The following is a 17,738-nucleotide window of genomic DNA, read 5'->3' on the forward strand; positions in this document are numbered from 1 at the left end:
CCAGTAGACTCGGTTTGATTTGGGACCAAACCTTCAGCATCTGCTCCACCTCCAGCTGCTGTGGTTCTGAGTCAAACCAACCTGTTCCCCTCCTGGCCTGTGGGGGCGCTGCACCAAGAACCACTGAAGGAAACGACACAAAAACCTCTGAAGACACTGAGAGCAACTTCCTTCTTCACCAGATGGAAACAAGATGGAGTAACATCAGATTTTAGCAGTTGGAAGATTTCTCTTCTATCTTTGGCTAAAGACCACGAGACATTTCTTCTGCTAGCGCTAGGCTAGCACATTTGTTTTGGTTATATTTACCCAGAATGCCCTGTGCTGTAGTCCACTTCCTGCTTTTGGAGCACTCTCAGGTTCTATTGGCATTCACATATGCATTCAAACTGAACCAGAGTTCACTTCAACTGAACCCAAACCGAGGTTTGTAGGCTGGAGTTCAGTTTTTGGTCGATTGCTCATTCGTTCCTCCCCAAACCAACTGGACTTTCTAGACAAATACACTAGAGTTCAATTAAAGAGGACTAAACAGGACTGGTGGGAATGCACCCTTAAACATAAAAGTCTATTGATCAGTTTATTCTTTTACCAGGTCATCATCATGAGGATGGAACCCAGAGTGACTCTGAAGACCCGGTTCTTAAAGCCAAAAGTAAATCCCAGCACTCTGTCCAGTCAGAGCAACCTGAGACACCTCAGCAGACGGTCCAGTCCAGTCAGCAGCCGGTTCCAGCACAGAAGCTCCATCATGTGCTGCAGTACTCTCCGCCCAGACAGGCCCCTGCCTCAGCTGTGGCCCCTGATCGGCCCCTGTCCCAGAGCCCTCCCCAGCCACCATCGCCCACAGAAATGTCCAGACAGGGACTGTCTGAGCACCTCACCCAGCAGGCCTTCATCATCGAGTTCTTTGACGACAACCCGCGCAAGAAGCGTTCACAGTCCTTCACCCACAACCCCGCTCACGGCGACTCTTACTCCACCCTCAAGGCCAAGATGGAGCGACGGAAAGGCGGCGAGAGGCCGGCATCTATGCATGGACACATCCCTCCCACCCAGCAGGTGACGGTTCCCCTGAAGAGTCAGGGCCACAGTGGCCCTCAGAGGTCAAGCTCTCTAAAGCGGGAGAAGACAGAAGGGGAGGCAGGTTCATCAAGCTCCTCCTCTCGCTCTTCATCAGGCATCATTGTCAGACCTTTTGGCAGTGTTGGGAAGAAGTCAAAGCTTGCCCAGGAGTTTGCTACAGAGTTCCTGAAGGACTCTGGTGAGAAGGATTCCTCCCCAACCAAAGACAAAGTCTCACCTCCACCAATGTCTGCCCCACCAGTGATGGTTTCACCCCCTCATGCCCAGAACCCTTTCCCACAGGAACCTCCAGCACTTTCTTTAGTTTCCTACCCCTCATCCCCATTACAACCTCCAGTAGCCTCAAAGTCCTTCAAACCGGCCATTGGTCCAGCCCAGGTGGCTCCTCTGGGCCATCCATCTGGACCACACATGTCCCCCATGTTGTCTTTGGGAGTGCATGGGGGAGACCCCAAAATTTCCCAGAGGATTGTGAGGAATGAGGAAGACGACAGCCTGAGTGATGCCGGGACTTACACCATAGAGACCGAGTCACAAGATAAGGAGGTGGAGGAGGCCCGCAACATGATTGATCAGGTGAGGTCACAGTGACCATCAATATGAACTGCATTTTTCTTACCTTTATGAAAACAGGTTTAATTGTAACGACTGGTGCATGAAACTTCTTCTCCTTCTTGCTTTTTCCTTCCTGTGTGGTCACACTACCTTCTCATGCATGCCCTGTGCCAAACAGGTGTTTGGCGTCCTTGACTCTCCAGAGTACAGTGGCGCAACCACAGGAGTCTATAGACCTGTCATACATGAAGGCAAAGATGAGCACCGTACCCTGCCTGGTGATGGTACCAGTGTGGACCTATTGCATGGTTTTATCCCAGCAACTGTCAGTGCCCCCCCAACAGGTCCCATGCAGGTAACACTGGAAAAGACCCAGGACAAACGTTGGAGCATGTTGTTGTCCAAGTGCATGCCCTCTGATGTTTGTGCTCCATTTCTCGTGTTACCAATTTCTTTCTGCTCAGTGTTGGTTGGTTCTTTGTTATCCTGGGGTTTTGTGTTGTTCATCACTGTTTGTGTTCTAGGTTCAGATTCACGCAGCCGATCTTGAAGGACCTAAATGGGTTTCTCGATGGGCCAGTCTGGCAGACAGCTATGCTGAACCTGGTTCTACTCCTCCTCAAGGGGAATGTCTTGAAGGTACTCAACATTTTATCTCATTAATTAAACAAAAACAAGTATATAATGTAAAGGGCTGTGGATTAAAATATACAAATCTATTCAAAAATTACTCTGTGAAGAAAAGTATAAAAATTGAAGGATAATAGTGACCCAAGTTGAGCTAACAGAATGTTGTTTTACAGATTTGCGCTACATGAACCAGTCAGTGGGAAGCTACAGCTATGACACCTCAGAGTCAGAGACGAGCCACAGCTCCAGGACCAGAAGGCTGCTGCCTCAGGTTCCTCCAGAGAAGGTGGAAAGTGTCACTCCAAGCATCCTGATACGGCATGAATCCTACCAAGGTCATAAATCTGTGGATAGAGTTTATGTTCCTCCCTGTTCCCAAGACTCCACCCAGCGCCTAACCGTTCAGGATGACGTGGACCCAGACAGTCTCAGCGATGCCAGTCGCTCTGAGGATGGACCCGCTCTGGTTAATGCAAAGAAAATTGATGTAATTACCGGAAACGTGTCCCCAGTTGCTCCTGGCTATCAGTTTAAAGTTCAGGAGAAAGTTTCTCCAACCAACAAATCCACCTTCTTCTACATTGGTGCCGAGGATCATCCAGGCAAGCCTGAACAGGCCAGAAGCCCCGTACAGGGTGAGAGGACTCGAGACCCTCCGGCTAAAACTCCTCCAACAACAGTCTTGATCCGTCACTTGAGTGGACATGAACCCAGAAGGACAGGCGTCAAACCCAACAACTCTGCTCCAAACCTCCAAACGCAAGACAAAGACTCTGTTCCTACAAAGGACAGCTGTATCGTTCGTCAAGAAAGTTTCACCAAAGACCAACCCAGTGACACAGTCCAGATGAAGAAGCTTCCCCACATCTCCAGCCACCCTTCCATTAGAGATATGGAACAGAGCATCCAGGAAACACAGCCCTTCCTTCAGGAGACAGAGGGTGCGCTGTCCTCTCTGGACACCAAGGTTCCTTCTTCTGGTTCTGGTCGTAGCTCAAAGAAAGAGGGCTCCTCCACCCACATGGATGATTCTCTCTCTGGTGAGTCAGATGTGGATACAGCTAGCACCGTGAGTCAGGTGAGTAGCAAAAATGCTCCTGTTAGCTCCACATCTAAAAAGCGACCTGCCATAAGCAGTTTTCAAAAGGAGAAGTCCTCTTCTAGCCCATCTATCCAAGAAAAGGGTCGACAGCTAAGTGCTCGAGAGCGGCTTTCTGAGAAACGACGCACACAGACAACTGACGTACCAAGCAAGGCAGAGGCAACGAAGCGTTTCCAGATGCGCCGCAGTACAGGAAACCGTGGTTCTCTGGATTTATCCGAAGGTCAACAAGGTACTGCACCTAACTGGACTGAAACTACTTCATCTGATCACGAAATCTCACATCCATCCAGCCGTACCAAGAAAGTTATTGCCCCTCTACAGAAGGAGGACAATGGAAAGACACCTAAGTCAGCAGCTCAACAGGTTTTAACTCGTTCCAACAGCCTGTCAGCACCAAGACCAACTCGAGCCTCCATGCTACGACGCGCTCGCCTCGGTGACGCCTCAGACAACGAGGGCACAGAGACCGATCGGACCTCCCAGAACTCTGATCACATTTCTGCACCCCCTAAGGTCTCCGCTGAAGGTAAGAAGCTGTCCAGACTGGACATCTTGGCGATGCCCAGGAAGAGAACCGGCTCATTTACGACTCCAAGTGACAACGAGTCCTCGACAAGTCGGTCTGGCTTCTCCGGTCGCAACAGTGAGCCAGCTGTCACAGCAAGGAAGACGTCTGTTGGTGATGCTCGCCAGGCAGCCAGTAAAGGGGGCGGAGCTCCGGTGAAGCAAACAGTGTCACGTACCCGATCAAGCGGAGTGAAGCATCCCAGCGGCGGTGAGTCTGTCAGGGATTCTCAAATCCAGGCCTCAAGGGCCGGGATCCTGCAACATTTAGATGCGTCTCTGCTTCAACAGACCTGAGTCACGAAAGAGTTTGTTAGCAGGACACTGGAGAACTGGACTGCAAGCTGAGGCAGTGACTCAGCAATTTGATTCAGGTCTATTGGACCCGGGACACATCTAACAGTTTCAGGACACGGGCCCCCAGGGACACAAGTTGAGGACCCCTGGTCTTTGTGTTAGCTTTTCTGACATGTACTTGCTAGCTTGTGTTGTTGTTTTGCCGAATATGATGATTTGATTTTGTGATTCTTTTGGATTTGGAGGTTCAGTGTGTGTCCCTTTGTGTCTGTGGCTCAAACCTCGCTATTTACGGCATAGAGTTTAACCATCCAAGCAGATAAACAGTTGACGCCTTTTGCTGATTATTTTTCAGGGTCGCGTCGCAAACAGAAGGGCTCAGACTTCTCGTCTTCCTCTGAGGAAGAATACGACACAAACACTGGCTTCTCCAAAGCAAAGCGATCCTCCCATTCAACGACCGCTGGCCAATCACAGCGCAGCCAGAGGACAGCCGCCAGCAGAACCAAGTCTGTCTCCCTGGAAACCGAGGAGGACGAGGACCAGAACGACATCGACCCGTACCAGAACTGGTCCACTCACAGCGCTGAGATCGCCAAGTAAGAGCTCTGCTGCCATCGGCTGCTCTCCTTCATCTCTCAGGCGTCCACTGATAATTTGCTTTGCGTTTCGACTGCAGGCTCAGTCAGGACCTGGCCAAAGATCTGGCCATCTTGGCGAAGGAGATCCATGACGTCGCTGGGGATGGGGATCCTCCACCCACCGCCACCTCCCCTAGCTCACTCCCCAACACGCCAGGCTCCAACATCTCTGCCCGGGAGGAGGTAGGAATCAAACACCCCTCCCAACATGGCCACTACCACCATACCACCAAGGCCTCCAAAACTGGGAACACGCACATCTATCCATGCCCTGCAGGGCGCAGTATCAATAAACAGAAGTTCTCTTCTTTCACATTTCTATACATTTCCAAGTTTGGATAAATGTGTCTGATTTTCCAGACCCTCGTGCAGCCAGTAAAGCTACATCATCTGATCCCAGTGTTCCCAGTTTAGACGCTCCAGTTTCGATGTTCCACTGAGGCGCTGGTCCGGTCATGCAGGAAGCTGTTTGTTTGTTTGCAGGTTGATCTGCAGGAGCTTCATTCTGCTTCAGACTCTTACAACCTTTCATATGTTTGTTCTTCTGCAAAGACGCCATGTGTTGCATATCTCCACGGGGTTCGACCGGCTCAGGTGTCCAACTCTGACTCATCACCCACCACCGATCCTAACACTCACCTCCACTGTGTTGGATTGTTCTGCACTCTTGAATTGTTGTCATGTCATCTTGTCTTGTGTGTCCAGAGCACCAAGCTGGAGTCAGTCTGTTGGATGAATATTCAGTTCAGTCTGAGACTAAACACATCCAACCGAGGTTGTTTGTGCCAAATTTACTAATTTGATTTTCTCCATCTGAGCTGATTCCAGCTTAATAAATTCACTTTCATCAAACCTCACCTTGACTAACTATTGATCGTTGCACTGCACTGCTGCACCGCTACCACATAAATCAGTGTATCATCAGCGTAGAGTGAAAAGCACAACCACCTTATTTTACACAGTAGTTTTCCTTCCACGTTCCTCTGAACAGGACTTTATATATGGAGGCAAAAATGACCATTATTTAATAAATAAATTAAACTTTAACAAATATTCTGCAATACAGAACAAAATAAAGTGACTAAATACAAAAAAATTACATATTTACATTACGTATTCAATGCATTAAAGTCACATTCTTATTAAACTTGTGTATTATATTATTAAAACATGTAAATAATTATTCAAAAATCTTTTGATTTAATATGTTTTAAATTTTATTTGATTTATTAAATGTAGATTTCTTTAAGTTAATTATTGATTGAATTGTGGGTTTTTTTGATATTCATACACGAACACCAAACCTGCAACAAATTATGGAAAAATAAAAAAAATATAAAAATTAGGTATAAAATATATTGTTTACAAAAGCACATTTAACTTTTTAATTATTTCTACAACATATAAAGAATGTAATTAACCAGCATCAGTCAGTGGGCGGGGCTAGCACTGAGCTAATTAACCAATCAGCTGTTAGTTTCTTTGATGAACCAAAGGGATTTGATGGTTTCCTGCTCTACAGGTAAATCATGTTTATTTAATTATGTGATTTTTAAAAAATATTCCTTAAAATATTGACACAATAAATAATTATTTGTTTAAAATCTTTTTATTTAAAAAACCTTTTTTGGTTTTTGGAGATGAGTTTTGTGGTTTCTGTAGAGTCAGAACCCCCAGTGTTCCCAGTGTTCCCAGTGTCTCACAGCCTCCAGCTCCACCCTGTAGTTCTGTTGATGAGTCTCCATCAGCCTATGCTGGTATTGAACTGGTTTTACTGGTTCAAGGAGCTGTGGCTGGGTTCTCCTGCACTCCCTGGTCCGACTTGGCGCTGCATCCCAGCAGAACCTGGACCTCCCTGTTGCTCCCCACCATTGCAGCTGCATGTTGACTTGGTGCATGCGTTGATCTCCAGCCTTTGCTGAACCGGAGACGTTTTGGATCATTTGGGTGTACTCTCTTTCCAGCTGGTCCATCGTATTCCTGAGGCCAGCTTAAACTTCCAGAAGGTTCCTCCAGGTTCTGCGGCCATCTTGGACCTGGACGCTAATATGAATGAGGCAGAGCCCACTTCTTTGCAACGCCGTCCGTGGAACCGTGAAGAGGTCACTGTCCGATCCCACCGAGGCCGCGTTCACACTGCAGCTCAGCTCAACACAAAGCTTAGTCTGGGAACGAATTCACACTAAACTCAGCGTTCCTGGTTTTAGTTTCCATTTCTCCAGCTTCATCATTTTTACGGTTGCTTTCAGATCAGTCAGGAGGACACAGCAGCTGATTTGATTTATGATCCATGTTTTTAAGCAGTTTATGATCTCTGAGCTGTTAGGAGGATTACAGACTCAGCTGATCCTGGATGGTATAGATGTCAAAATTACAGATTTTAATTCCTGGATTTATTCCTTTCTGTTCAGAAAAGTGTAGATTCAAAAATTCACTTAAAAATTATGGGAGGTTTTAATTTTAATTTGGAATCACACAAGATTAGGATGGATGGATGGTCTGCCCATCTCCACCACTTCCTGTCTGTTGGCCCCTCCCCCTGATGTTCTGGACTTTGATTGGTCCGATCTGAAACATGAACTCCTTCCATTTCCTGCTTCGTATCTTGAAATGTTTTAAAACATCTGAACGACATGATGCTGCCACCACCGAGCTTCACCCATGTGACGATGTTCATCGAGTTCAAACATCTCCGCTCCCGATCCGCCAGACGACATAACCCCAAAACCGAAGACGTTGTTTGAAACCTGCCGGTGGAGCAACGGCCTCTTCCTCGCCGAGCGGCCGTTCAGCCCGTCGGATTCTCACCGGCTTTTATTCTGACGCTGATTCATGTTTCACACCAGAACCGTCTGGAAACTGGGCCCAAAGCTGATCTGTTTCTAAATTTCCCATGAGTTGCATTAAGCAGGTTTCCCTCCAGTTAAGCCATGACATCATCAACATCAGGGATTTTCAAATCAAAAGCCTGGATTAAAAGCATTTCAGTATTGTATTACCTTGGCATTTAGAAAACATAAATAATTTAGTTATTCTAATGGAGCAGAGCAGAATTTTGGTCTCATTTATTTGTCAGAATCATAGCTTTGCTCATTTTATATAGCATCAACACATCGCTCTGGTTTATGTGTGAAAGCCAAACGTTAATCAGCTGCAGCAGCATCAGGAGCTCTAAACCTGAAGGTTCAGTCTGTCTCCTGATGGTGGCGCTGCAGGGAGTCTGATCTGCAGTGTGAACTCAGCCACGACTCCTCATGTTTTCACTGACCGTTTGTCCGTCTGCTGCAGTCAGTTTTGGGTTTTCTGGGAAATCAGTGCTGATGATGAAGACGCTTGGCGCTCATCTTCGTCTCTCTGTGTTTGTGGAAACTCTTCCAGGTGATCCTGGACAACCTGATGCTGAACCCGGTTTCCCAGCTGTCCCAGGCCATCCGGGAAAACACCGAGCAGCTGGCCGAGAAGATGAAGTACGCAGCGGTTTGAAGACTTTCTGCCTGCTCGACTCCAGCTGAACTAACCGGATGGTTTCTGGTTTCAGGGTTTTGTTCCAGAACAAAGCAGATGTATGGGAGGAGATCGAGGCCAAGATCAACACCGAGAATGAAGTTCCCATTTTAAAAACCTCCAACAAGGTAACTGAGCCGCCATTTTTAAAGCAGCATTCAAAGTTCAGCGCCTCCTCTTCTAAATATTATCATTGCTTGCAGGAAATTACCTCCATTTTGAAGGAACTGAGACGAGTCCAAAGGCAGCTGGAAGGTATTTGAGTTCAGTAACTTTTGGTTTTAGTTGTTTCCCTGATGGCCGCAGAAAATACAAAAAGAAAAAGAAAAATACTAATTAAGCATATTTGGAGCAAATCCATCCATCCATCCATTTTCTGTTCACCCTTGTCCCTAATGGGGTCGGGAGGGTTGCTGGTGCCCATCTTGGAGCAAATCAACCAGCATAATTTCATCAGATGTTGACGTTATTCTTCTTTAGTAAGCAGGAAGTAGAGGTTGATAACTAGCATGGAAACAAACTTTAGGCGATTACAGCGAGTCCTCCCGTCTGCTGAGCGTTGGCACATAGAAATGTTTCAAAGATTTGTTCATAGTCTCAGACCCACCAACACCGACTTCAGCATTAATTAACAAATTAAAGTTCAAGGATTTTATTTGCTAATGGAGTGAAGCAACTAATGATTGTGTCGTTTGCATAAAAGTTGAATTTGCATTTTAAAAGATCATTTTTATTAAAAGTGAAAAGCAGGAGTGCTAACATGCTGCCCTGAGGAACTCCTATGTCTCAGTTTGTTGTTTCCTTAGATGTTCGCCGTTTGTTGCTTTACAGGGCGATTGCTGATGTCTTTTCTTCTATGTATTTATTTAATTATTGGACGTAACATCTGACAGGCTGACAGTTTAAATATATTTTTTCTGCCCTGGATAGTCAGCTTGGTTTTTCAAGTGCTGTGTTTTGTGTTTTCTGCTGTAGTCATAAACACCATCGTGGAGCCCGGTGGGAGTCTTCAGGCGGCCGCCATCACAACGCCGTCTCTGACTCAAACTCGCCAAACCACGAAGGAGAAGAAACCCGCTACCAGAACCCGAACCTCCAACGCCAACGAAAGCACCAAGCGACCGCCTCGTGGGCCTGATGGGTCCCACCACGCGCCCTGAGCAGGCAGCCGTAGCACATCGGGACAGACGTCGTGCATCCACGCCACTGCGGTGTGAGCCGGAGCCGGAGTCCCTCTGGGCGCTGTGTTTGGACCGGCGGTGGTGTGGATGCACTGGACCTGTCCAGAACAAACCGCCCATCTGTGCCCAGTGATTTCATCAGAACATCGTGATTGGCCACAGTGTATCTTCGTAGAGCTGCTTTCTCGTCGCACAAGCTCAACCAAACTTAGTCAACGCTACAGAATCAAGCAGCTGCTCTCACCACGGCGTTCTGCGGACAGAACTGTACAGAACTGTATTAATAACTTTGTGCTTTGACGAACTGTTGTGTTGCATTTGAACAGAGGATAGAAACGTCCTTATAGCATTCTGTGTATCTTTATAAGGCAAAAGTTTTACCTTTCTGCCCGTCAGATGGGTCCCACTCTGCTTCCACGCTTCATGGACCGGGTCCAGTAGAACACCTGCTGAATGTTTCTCAGTTCTGCTGCCTGACCGACGACAGCCAGGCTCTCCGCCTGCTCCGCCTCGCTGGGATTGTGCTGCTTCTGCTGAATGTTGCGAGAGCTGAATGTGGGAGAGACTCTGTGAAATAACTGGAATGTCTGCATGAGAGAAAGCTTAACGATTCCGACTGGTCCTCGAACGCATCGCCTCTCTACAGGAATGAATCAGTCCGACAGTTGAAAAGTAAAGCTTATTAAAAAGACTTGAGAACAAACAAGATTTCTTAAAGTGTAACTGACCCCCCTGTGGAAGCAAAGCCCGCCCCCAAAAAATCTCTAAATTCCAAAGTGGGCGGAGCCAGAACCCCCTTGGGGGCGTGGCTAAGCGTGTGAATTAGCAGAGAGGGTAAAGCTGGGCTGTGGTCCTGTTGTTAGCTTAGTAACAGTTGCTATAGGTAGCGACTTTTTAAAAAAAAAAAAAAAACAGTGACTAGCGACAAATTTAACGCCTTTTCCCCCAGAAAATCAACTGACAAATCTAGCAACTTTTTTCAAAAAAAGTTACTAGCTTCAAATCTAGCCACTTTTTTCCCTCTTTACAGCAACTAGCGGCTTTTTCTTCTTTATTGGAGACTTTCATTGCGACGTGTGAAAAACCAGCCGCTGTCAAAGTGAGATGGTTTTATGGTTTTATCCCTGAACGCAGGGCTGTGTGACAGACATGAACCAAGCTGGAAGCAAAATGAAAATTCATCTGCAGTACCCCAATTTCAACCATAAGAGGGCAGCACTGAAACGGCTCTAGGCTAAATATTGCAGAATTAAACAAATTTACACTAAAATGTCATATTTCACACAGAAACATAAAGTTATCAACCTTAAGGACAAAATTAAATGGAAACAGTTGATTACGGGTTTAGTTCCTCTCTATTTATGGGTTTAGATGAATTCGCCTGGTTCAGTGAGAGCTGTTGGGTTGTTTCCAACTCCCAGGTCTAAGTAGAAACTAATGTCCGCGGCAGTTTTAATGAAGTGCTCTATGACAGAGTATTTAGAGCTTTAGGTCGTGGGAGGGTCGATGGAAGGTGACGTGGTGTGAGTGGGTCTCTGCGTGTCCGCTAGCTGCTAGCTGTTAGCTGCTAGCTGTGCTGTTGTCGCTGTGTGCTGGGCTAATGTTTGTGTTTTTTCTCCGTCTTTGTGTTAAAGCAGCTGAGACGTTCGTATGTACAGACAGTGAAATGATCCGGTTCATTTCCAGATAAATGAACGAAGCTGTTAACTCTCGGCTTAATTAGCCTAGCTTAGCATAACGGCGGGAATGCAAACTGACCCTGTGCTTGGCTTTCATTCACTTTCAAACAAACTTTTACTTTCCTATCCAAGTGGCTTCATGGTGTAACCAAAAAATAATAATATTGTTTTATTTAGTGAAACAATAATTCAGTAGAAGCTGATGTTTACTGGTTTATTTTTATCTGCAGTTTCTGAGACTCAGTGATTGATTTTGTGTTTATTATTGCTGTTTACTGCTGCTGCATTTTTTAGCCAAAAACTAACAGAAATAATCTGGGTTGTTTATCCTATCATAAGAGTAGAAAATTGAGGTTAATTATTAAAAGTAATATGATGTTGATTCAATTATATTATGTCATAGTTTAAAACCAAATCTTTAGTTAGCAAGCTAAATATTTACTAATAATAGTTTTAAAGTAAATATTGAGTTTGGAACTAAATATTACAAAATTAAATATTTAGTTAGCAAGATAAATATTTAGCTTGCTAACTAAATAGTTTGAAACTGACATTTAAACACTTATGAATAAAATTGTGAGAATATGACTGAGCATTTAGCCCCCGTCTTCTTGTCTTATGTCAGGTTAAATAATCCAAATTATTTCTAACTTTTTGTTGTCTCATAGTTGTAATCTGACGTTTCTGTGTTTACTGACGTAGACAGGCATCCGTTTCCACCGTTAGCGCTAAGCTAGGCTAACTCCACTATGGTGATTGTTCTGTACAAAACCACGATTCAATCTCCAGCAGAGATGAAGGATTCTCTATGGAAACCTATAAAAACCACTTTAGAGAAATAAAATGCTATCTGGCTTGCCATAGTTATGACTTTGAAAGTTTTGATTTTTACTTTGAAGTTTAAATATTTGATATAAAGTTTCAGAATTTAGACTTTTAATGTTAGAATTAAAGTCTAAATTAGGACTTTGAATCTTATGACAACTTCAAAAGTAACAACCATTACTTTGTTCATATCATGACTGAAAGTCTAAATTTTTACACTAGTGCTCATATTCCTAACTTTGTATCTGATATTTATATCCAATTATTATAATTTAATTTTTTTTAACTTTCTATCACAGTTATGTCTTTAAAGTCATATTTCTGATTTTGCATCCTATAAAAAGTCTAAATTAATTTCTACTTCCAAAGTCATATTTATAAGTCATGATCCACCCTGCCATTATTCCTTCCTCTCTAGTGGCACATATGGGCCTCCGTAGTTTCACTGACCTGTGGACTTGAAGTGTTGGGCTGGAGAAACCAGATATGGCAAACCTTTATCATAAAGTGCATGTTTCCTGTAGCTTGAGGCAGGTGAGGTTTTGATGCTAAATCACCAAATGTGCACTTTTTCCATCGGATGAACAAACACCCGGAGGAAACGGGTGGAGCTTTTATTTATCCTTCATGCTGATTGTTTGGAGAATGTTTTATTTGACCATTTTACGCAATCCTGACTGGGCGGTGCTGCGATGATGTAACAGCTGCTGCTGCAGCTGATTGGTGGTCTGGCCTCCATGCGCTCTGTGTTTTGTTGCAGTGCATGCAGCTGAGTAGGAACAGCAAACATCTGCTCTGTTTCTCATTTTTTATGCATCTGATCAGATTATGGTGCTGCAGACGGACTTGCGTAACTAACAAATGTTTCTTATTTTCCAAGGATTTCCACACATCTGAACTCTTTTGTTTATCATCGTTTCTTTGTATCATTCGGTCATTTGTAATAAACTGACTCCATGCACTCTGTTGGTGAACTGCAGGGAGACGGTTTTTATTCCAGAACGCCGACGGCGTCGAAAACAGGAGAACAAAACCAGGAACCAAAAACACCAAGAAAAGATCTGAAAAACACGAGATCATTAAAAACCTGATGTGAGATGAAAACATTTTTTAAAAATTCAAGAATAGGAAGAGAAATATACAACGGTAAATTTCCACCAAAAAAACTCACATTTTGAAACTAATTTCTTTGAATAAAGAAAATTTTTGAGTTCCAAAAGTCACATATGTTCAACTTGGAGTTTCAAAAGTTTAAAGTTTGCTAGAAAAAAAAAAGAAGAAATTTTTAGATCAATCTCAGAAAATTACGTGGAAAAAAATTTGGAGGTTTAAAACACAAAATCTTTTACTTTTCATACTCAGAAATTTCCAAGTTTTTTCTAGAAAATTTCTGAATCAAACATTAATAAAAAATAAAACCTAAAGCCGCCCCCATGCAGAAAATGTCGCCCCCTGTTGGGAGGATTTAAAAACAGTTAAAAAACAAAAACAATGTTTTTTTAATCAGGCTTGAATTCAGCTGAAACAATTTTGCTCAGTAGAAGATCTCTGGGAAACAGAAACAGCAGCTGATTAGACTGAGGACGGAAACCAGGAAACGTACAGAAAAAACAAAATAAACTTATTTAAAATGAACCAGAGGAAAAATAATTTTATATTCAGAATCTGTTGGATCTGAAAAAAGGAAGAAAAGCCAGAAAACCAGTAAATAACTCATAATATTCTTACAGAACAAGAATAACTGCAGCTCCAACATTTTGTGGAACAATTAAGGCTTTGTTTTGGTATTTCAAAATAAAAGCCCAGAGTTCATCAAACTAGTTATTGATCTGTGAAAAATACGAGTTAGAATAAATCAGATGTTTCTTCCAAAAATACCAATAAAAATAAAACGAATACATCAAAAGGTTGTTTTTTATCATGAGTCCTCGGAGGTCAGAGGTCAGCCTTCCAATCATCTCAGGTGTGTTAGCTCCGCCTCTTCACCTGGGTAAAACTGGAGCCGTCAGACTCCGCCCATTACCAGTTCCGGAGGCTCTGCCCCCTCCATGGGTCGCCCTGGGCAGAAACCACCTGCTGACGTCACTGAGGTCAGGGACGAGGGGCAAAGTGACGGGTCGCGACCTCACCTGCCGCCTGCTGGTGGCGCTGTGTGACATCATCGGGAGGCCAGCGGAGCTCGCCACTCTCCACCTGGTCTGCGTCGCTGGGCTCCACCACGATGGAGGGCAGCCGCCGGCAGAGCTTAGGAGCGCGCTCAGTAGAGTCCGGAAACACCTGAAGGAGAGCCGGCCAATCAGAATGCAGAAAGAGCAGGAAGTAAATTCAGGGGCAGCGTCTCGTTAGAGCGGGAAGCTGTCACGTTACGACAAAGCATAAAATTCATTAAAAATGTTTAACGAGGTATGGAATTAGAAAAAATAAGAAACTTTCACAATATAATGACGCATTAAATTAATTATAATGAAGAACTTGCTTGTTTGAAAGAGTTATAAATCTCCATAAAGTTTTCTCTTTTTAACAAAGTTTCTGGTTAAGATGCGGCAGTAAAATGCTTCCGTATGAAACAAGTTCAGGTTCTAAAAAACATTCAGACGACCAGCTTTTATCAGCTTTTATCTGTTTCCTTAAATTGATCTTTAAACCTTTGTTTTTACAGCCTGGGTGTAATACTGCTGTTGCTGTGTTTCAGGTCAGAGTGGGACCTCCTCACAATAGATGATCTTTGAGCGTGCCTCTTTCTGATTGGTTCCTGTGCAGGTTTACTCTGGGCTCATATGGGATTTGAACCCACAGAGTCACTCACCTGTAGAGAAGCGGCTTCCTCTGGGGGAGCTCCGCCCACCACCGAGTCACAGGTGTTCATCACCTGGTTGGTCATCTCAGCCAATCAGCGTTCAGCAGGCTGAGGATGATGAGAAGGAAACAGGATGTTCAGACTGTCGCCTCTCTAACGTATTCACACACTGCTTAACCTTTCATCACATTCCAACCAGAAACTGGTTACAGTTAAAAATCTGAAAAGTGTGGAGTGTATTGAAAGGTGAGCAGAGACAGGCGGTGTGTGTCTGCACAAACAGACACACACATTGTGTCTGTTGAGTGGCTGTTAGCAGAAACGCATGCAAACAGCCACTCAAGTTCTAACTGGTTCCTCAGAATCAGAACCCACAGGAGAGGAAATGTACGGAGCTACATTAGGGCCGCAAAGCTTATTCAAAATGGGGAAAAAAATGAAACTGAAAAATTATTTTGGAACTCGGAAAAAAAATAGAACTGGGCAAACATTCAAACTGGAATGAAACTGAAAAATAATTGTGAAAAGATTTTAAACTGAAAAGATAAACTGAAAATAAAGATTTTAGACTGAAAAATAAGGACGTTAAACTAAAAAAATATTCAAAACTACTTTTCAAATTCAGTTTTTGTTTTTTAATTTTCAGATTTATTTTTCTTAGTTTCGAACTTGTTTTCTTCTGAACAAATTTCATGGCCTTAATGTAGCTCCATAAAAGTCCCTGCAGCTGGATCTCTGGGTTCTTTCAGTGGTTCTGTTGGACCGGTAGTTCGTCTCTACTTAATGAAACATTTGATTCTTGGCAGCGAGCACAGAAGCTTCCTTTCACCAGTCAGAAATTTGAATATTTTCCTGGAGCGGAGCCCGGACCGAACAGCTGCAGGGCGTGTGTTCCGCCAGCAGGGGGCGGCGCTGCGCCTCCAGCCGGAAGGGAAGAGGAGAACGGGCGGATCGGACAGGTGAGACCAGATTCAGCAGGTAAGCTAAACCTGTGGAAACTCCTGGATTATTCAGCGCTGGTATTACGCCGCTTTTTCCACCAGAGCTGCAAAACCGGGCCGCCAAACCGGGTTGCCAAGGCAACAGCCCAGAAATACTGATAATCTATAGTTTCTGCAGGTTAAAGTTACTCCATCAACATGATCACACACACAGAAAACAAAACAAAACCCCTGATGGATTACAGATCTCAGCATTATTTCTGTTTTGAATATTTTATGAGGAAAATTAAGAAGAAAAAAAAAAGTCTCACGGTTTGATCTTTGATCCGCAGAAAAAACTGGAAATGAAGCTGAAGCTGCAAAATCCACAGGAGATCAGACAGAGACCTGCTGCTGCTGCTCTGGGGCCGCCTCATGTGGCTCTGTGTGTGTGAGAGAGAGGGTGTGTGTGTGTGAGAGAGAGAGAGGGTGTGTGTGTGTGTGAGAGAGAGAGGGTGTGTGTGTGTGTGAGAGAGAGAGGGTGTGTGTGTGTGTGCTTTGCATAAAGTCCTGATTTGACTCTGCAGGATTTGCATGAAGGAGTGTCCGTTTGTTGTTTGTCTGAAGCTTCAGTTCTGATCCTCTTCATCATTTTTTCCTATAAACAGGAAAAACTTTCAGGTTATTTTTTTCAACTTTTCTTCTCCTGATGTCCTGAAAGTCTTCTGATGTTTTGATTTGGGGGTTTTCTTGTCCTGCTAAAGAAATAAAACTAGTTGAGATGAACATTTCTGTTGTTTTTAAGACACAAAACTTAAAACGAGAAACAAATATGTAACAATGAGATGTAAACTTAAGGAGAATCTTTCTTGTTTTAGTTATATAAAACATTAAAACAAGAACATTTCTAGTAAAGAGATGAGTTACAAATTGAGTCAACTACAATGACTCAATTGCACATTTTACAGAGATATGAAATTCTTAAAAACAAGAAAGTTTCTCAAAAAGAGAAAAATCATTTAATGAGAACATTAAGAAAGTGAACTCTAAACCTACAAGCCTCGGTCTGGGTTCGGTTAAATGGCCGATGTGAGCAGAGGCCGCTCCAAAAGCAGGAAGTGGACTGCAGCGCATGGCATTCTGGGTAAATTCAACCAAAACAAGCGAGTTGGCCTAGCGTTACCGGAAGGAATGGCCTGTGGTCTTTAGCCAAAGACTGAAGAGAAATCCTCCAACCACTAAAATTCATGAGAAACCGAACCACAGCAGCTGGAAACGGAACAAATGCTGAAGTTTTGGTTCCAAATCGAACCTACAGGAGAAAAACATCCCGGAATAACCTGATCCGATGTTCATGCTGCTATCAGAGGATTCTACGGAAGTATTTCAGTAACAAAAGACAAACCTCCCCATAAAACCTTCAGAGAAAGCCTGGAGAACCTCTGACCCGGATAAAATAATGACCGGGTCACAGCTCAACGTTATCATTGAGGGTTTAAACGTTAAACCTGAGGCTCGGATCCATTTTCTCTCTGAAAAACAAAGAGGCGACTGCTGCGCTACACTGACCTCTGCTGGTAGTTTACCGTCACTACATCCTCCACTAGCGATCAGTCACTGAAAGATTTTTATTCAGAAGTTTAAACTATTTAATAATGTTTGATGGATTAAATGTTTCAGTTCTTGCTTTATACTTTGATCAGATATGATATTTAATGAAATGATGTGAAGTTTTTAATGAAATTAATACTTTTTGATGATTGAAAACAGTCAGATCATTGAATCAGGTAAACACTAAATGAATGGATGAACTCTACTGCGGCTCAGCCTGACTGAGGTGGATGGAAAGACCATGATGATGATGATGATGATGATGATGATGATGATGATGATGACGATGATGATGCAGTGGCTGAAAGTGAAAGTGTTTCGGTCTGGTTGAGATGCTCAGGAG

At 43.9% G+C, this 17,738-nt stretch overlaps 2 protein-coding genes across 5 annotated transcripts in view; one reads left to right on the forward strand and one right to left on the reverse strand.

Moving 5' to 3' along the window:
* The window catches only part of LOC114158153 (inverted formin-2-like), a 36,785-nt gene extending 23,752 nt beyond the window's left edge, over nucleotides 1-13,033 (forward strand). The window contains exons 17-28 of one of the 4 annotated variants that reach the window (XM_028039439.1): nucleotides 1,630-1,662; nucleotides 1,820-1,996; nucleotides 2,166-2,280; nucleotides 2,445-4,151; nucleotides 4,593-4,836; nucleotides 4,917-5,061; nucleotides 5,362-5,472; nucleotides 6,843-6,980; nucleotides 8,257-8,345; nucleotides 8,417-8,510; nucleotides 8,586-8,637; nucleotides 9,358-13,033. In XM_028039439.1, the coding sequence (XP_027895240.1) occupies nucleotides 1,630-1,662; nucleotides 1,820-1,996; nucleotides 2,166-2,280; nucleotides 2,445-4,151; nucleotides 4,593-4,836; nucleotides 4,917-5,061; nucleotides 5,362-5,472; nucleotides 6,843-6,980; nucleotides 8,257-8,345; nucleotides 8,417-8,510; nucleotides 8,586-8,637; nucleotides 9,358-9,542 (3,090 nt within the window). In that variant the 3' untranslated portion in view covers nucleotides 9,543-13,033. The remainder of the gene's footprint in view (nucleotides 1-1,629; nucleotides 1,663-1,819; nucleotides 1,997-2,165; nucleotides 2,281-2,444; nucleotides 4,152-4,592; nucleotides 4,837-4,916; nucleotides 5,062-5,361; nucleotides 5,473-6,842; nucleotides 6,981-8,256; nucleotides 8,346-8,416; nucleotides 8,511-8,585; nucleotides 8,638-9,357) is intronic. The other 3 variants (XM_028039440.1, XM_028039441.1, XM_028039442.1) reach the window with 3 other exon arrangements.
* On the reverse strand, nucleotides 13,032-17,340 carry LOC114158165 (protein LBH-like). Its single transcript, XM_028039476.1, has 5 exons — nucleotides 17,190-17,340; nucleotides 16,117-16,227; nucleotides 14,874-14,972; nucleotides 14,197-14,344; nucleotides 13,032-14,125 (listed from the first exon to the last, which is right to left on the reverse strand). Exons 3-5 carry the CDS (start codon nucleotides 14,946-14,948, stop codon nucleotides 14,073-14,075), a joined length of 276 nt encoding a protein of 91 aa, XP_027895277.1. The 5' UTR covers nucleotides 14,949-14,972; nucleotides 16,117-16,227; nucleotides 17,190-17,340; the 3' UTR covers nucleotides 13,032-14,072.
* Between the last annotated feature and the right edge of the window lie 398 nt (nucleotides 17,341-17,738).

This window comes from Xiphophorus couchianus, chromosome 15 (genome assembly GCF_001444195.1).
Source record: "Xiphophorus couchianus chromosome 15, X_couchianus-1.0, whole genome shotgun sequence".
NCBI lineage: Eukaryota > Metazoa > Chordata > Actinopteri > Cyprinodontiformes > Poeciliidae > Xiphophorus > Xiphophorus couchianus.

Bases quoted from the DNA above. Each gene is read 5' to 3' on its own strand.
- LOC114158165 (XM_028039476.1), bottom strand. From the start codon at position 14,948: ATGACCAACCAGGTGATGAACACCTGTGACTCGGTGGTGGGCGGAGCT. The intron at 14,345-14,873 runs GTGAGTGACTCT...GCTCTCCTTCAG, and splicing joins AGGAAGCCGCTTCTCTACAG to GTGTTTCCGGACTCTACTGA. The intron at 14,126-14,196 runs GTGAGGTCGCGA...GTTTCTGCCCAG, and splicing joins GCGCCACCAGCAGGCGGCAG to GGCGACCCATGGAGGGGGCA.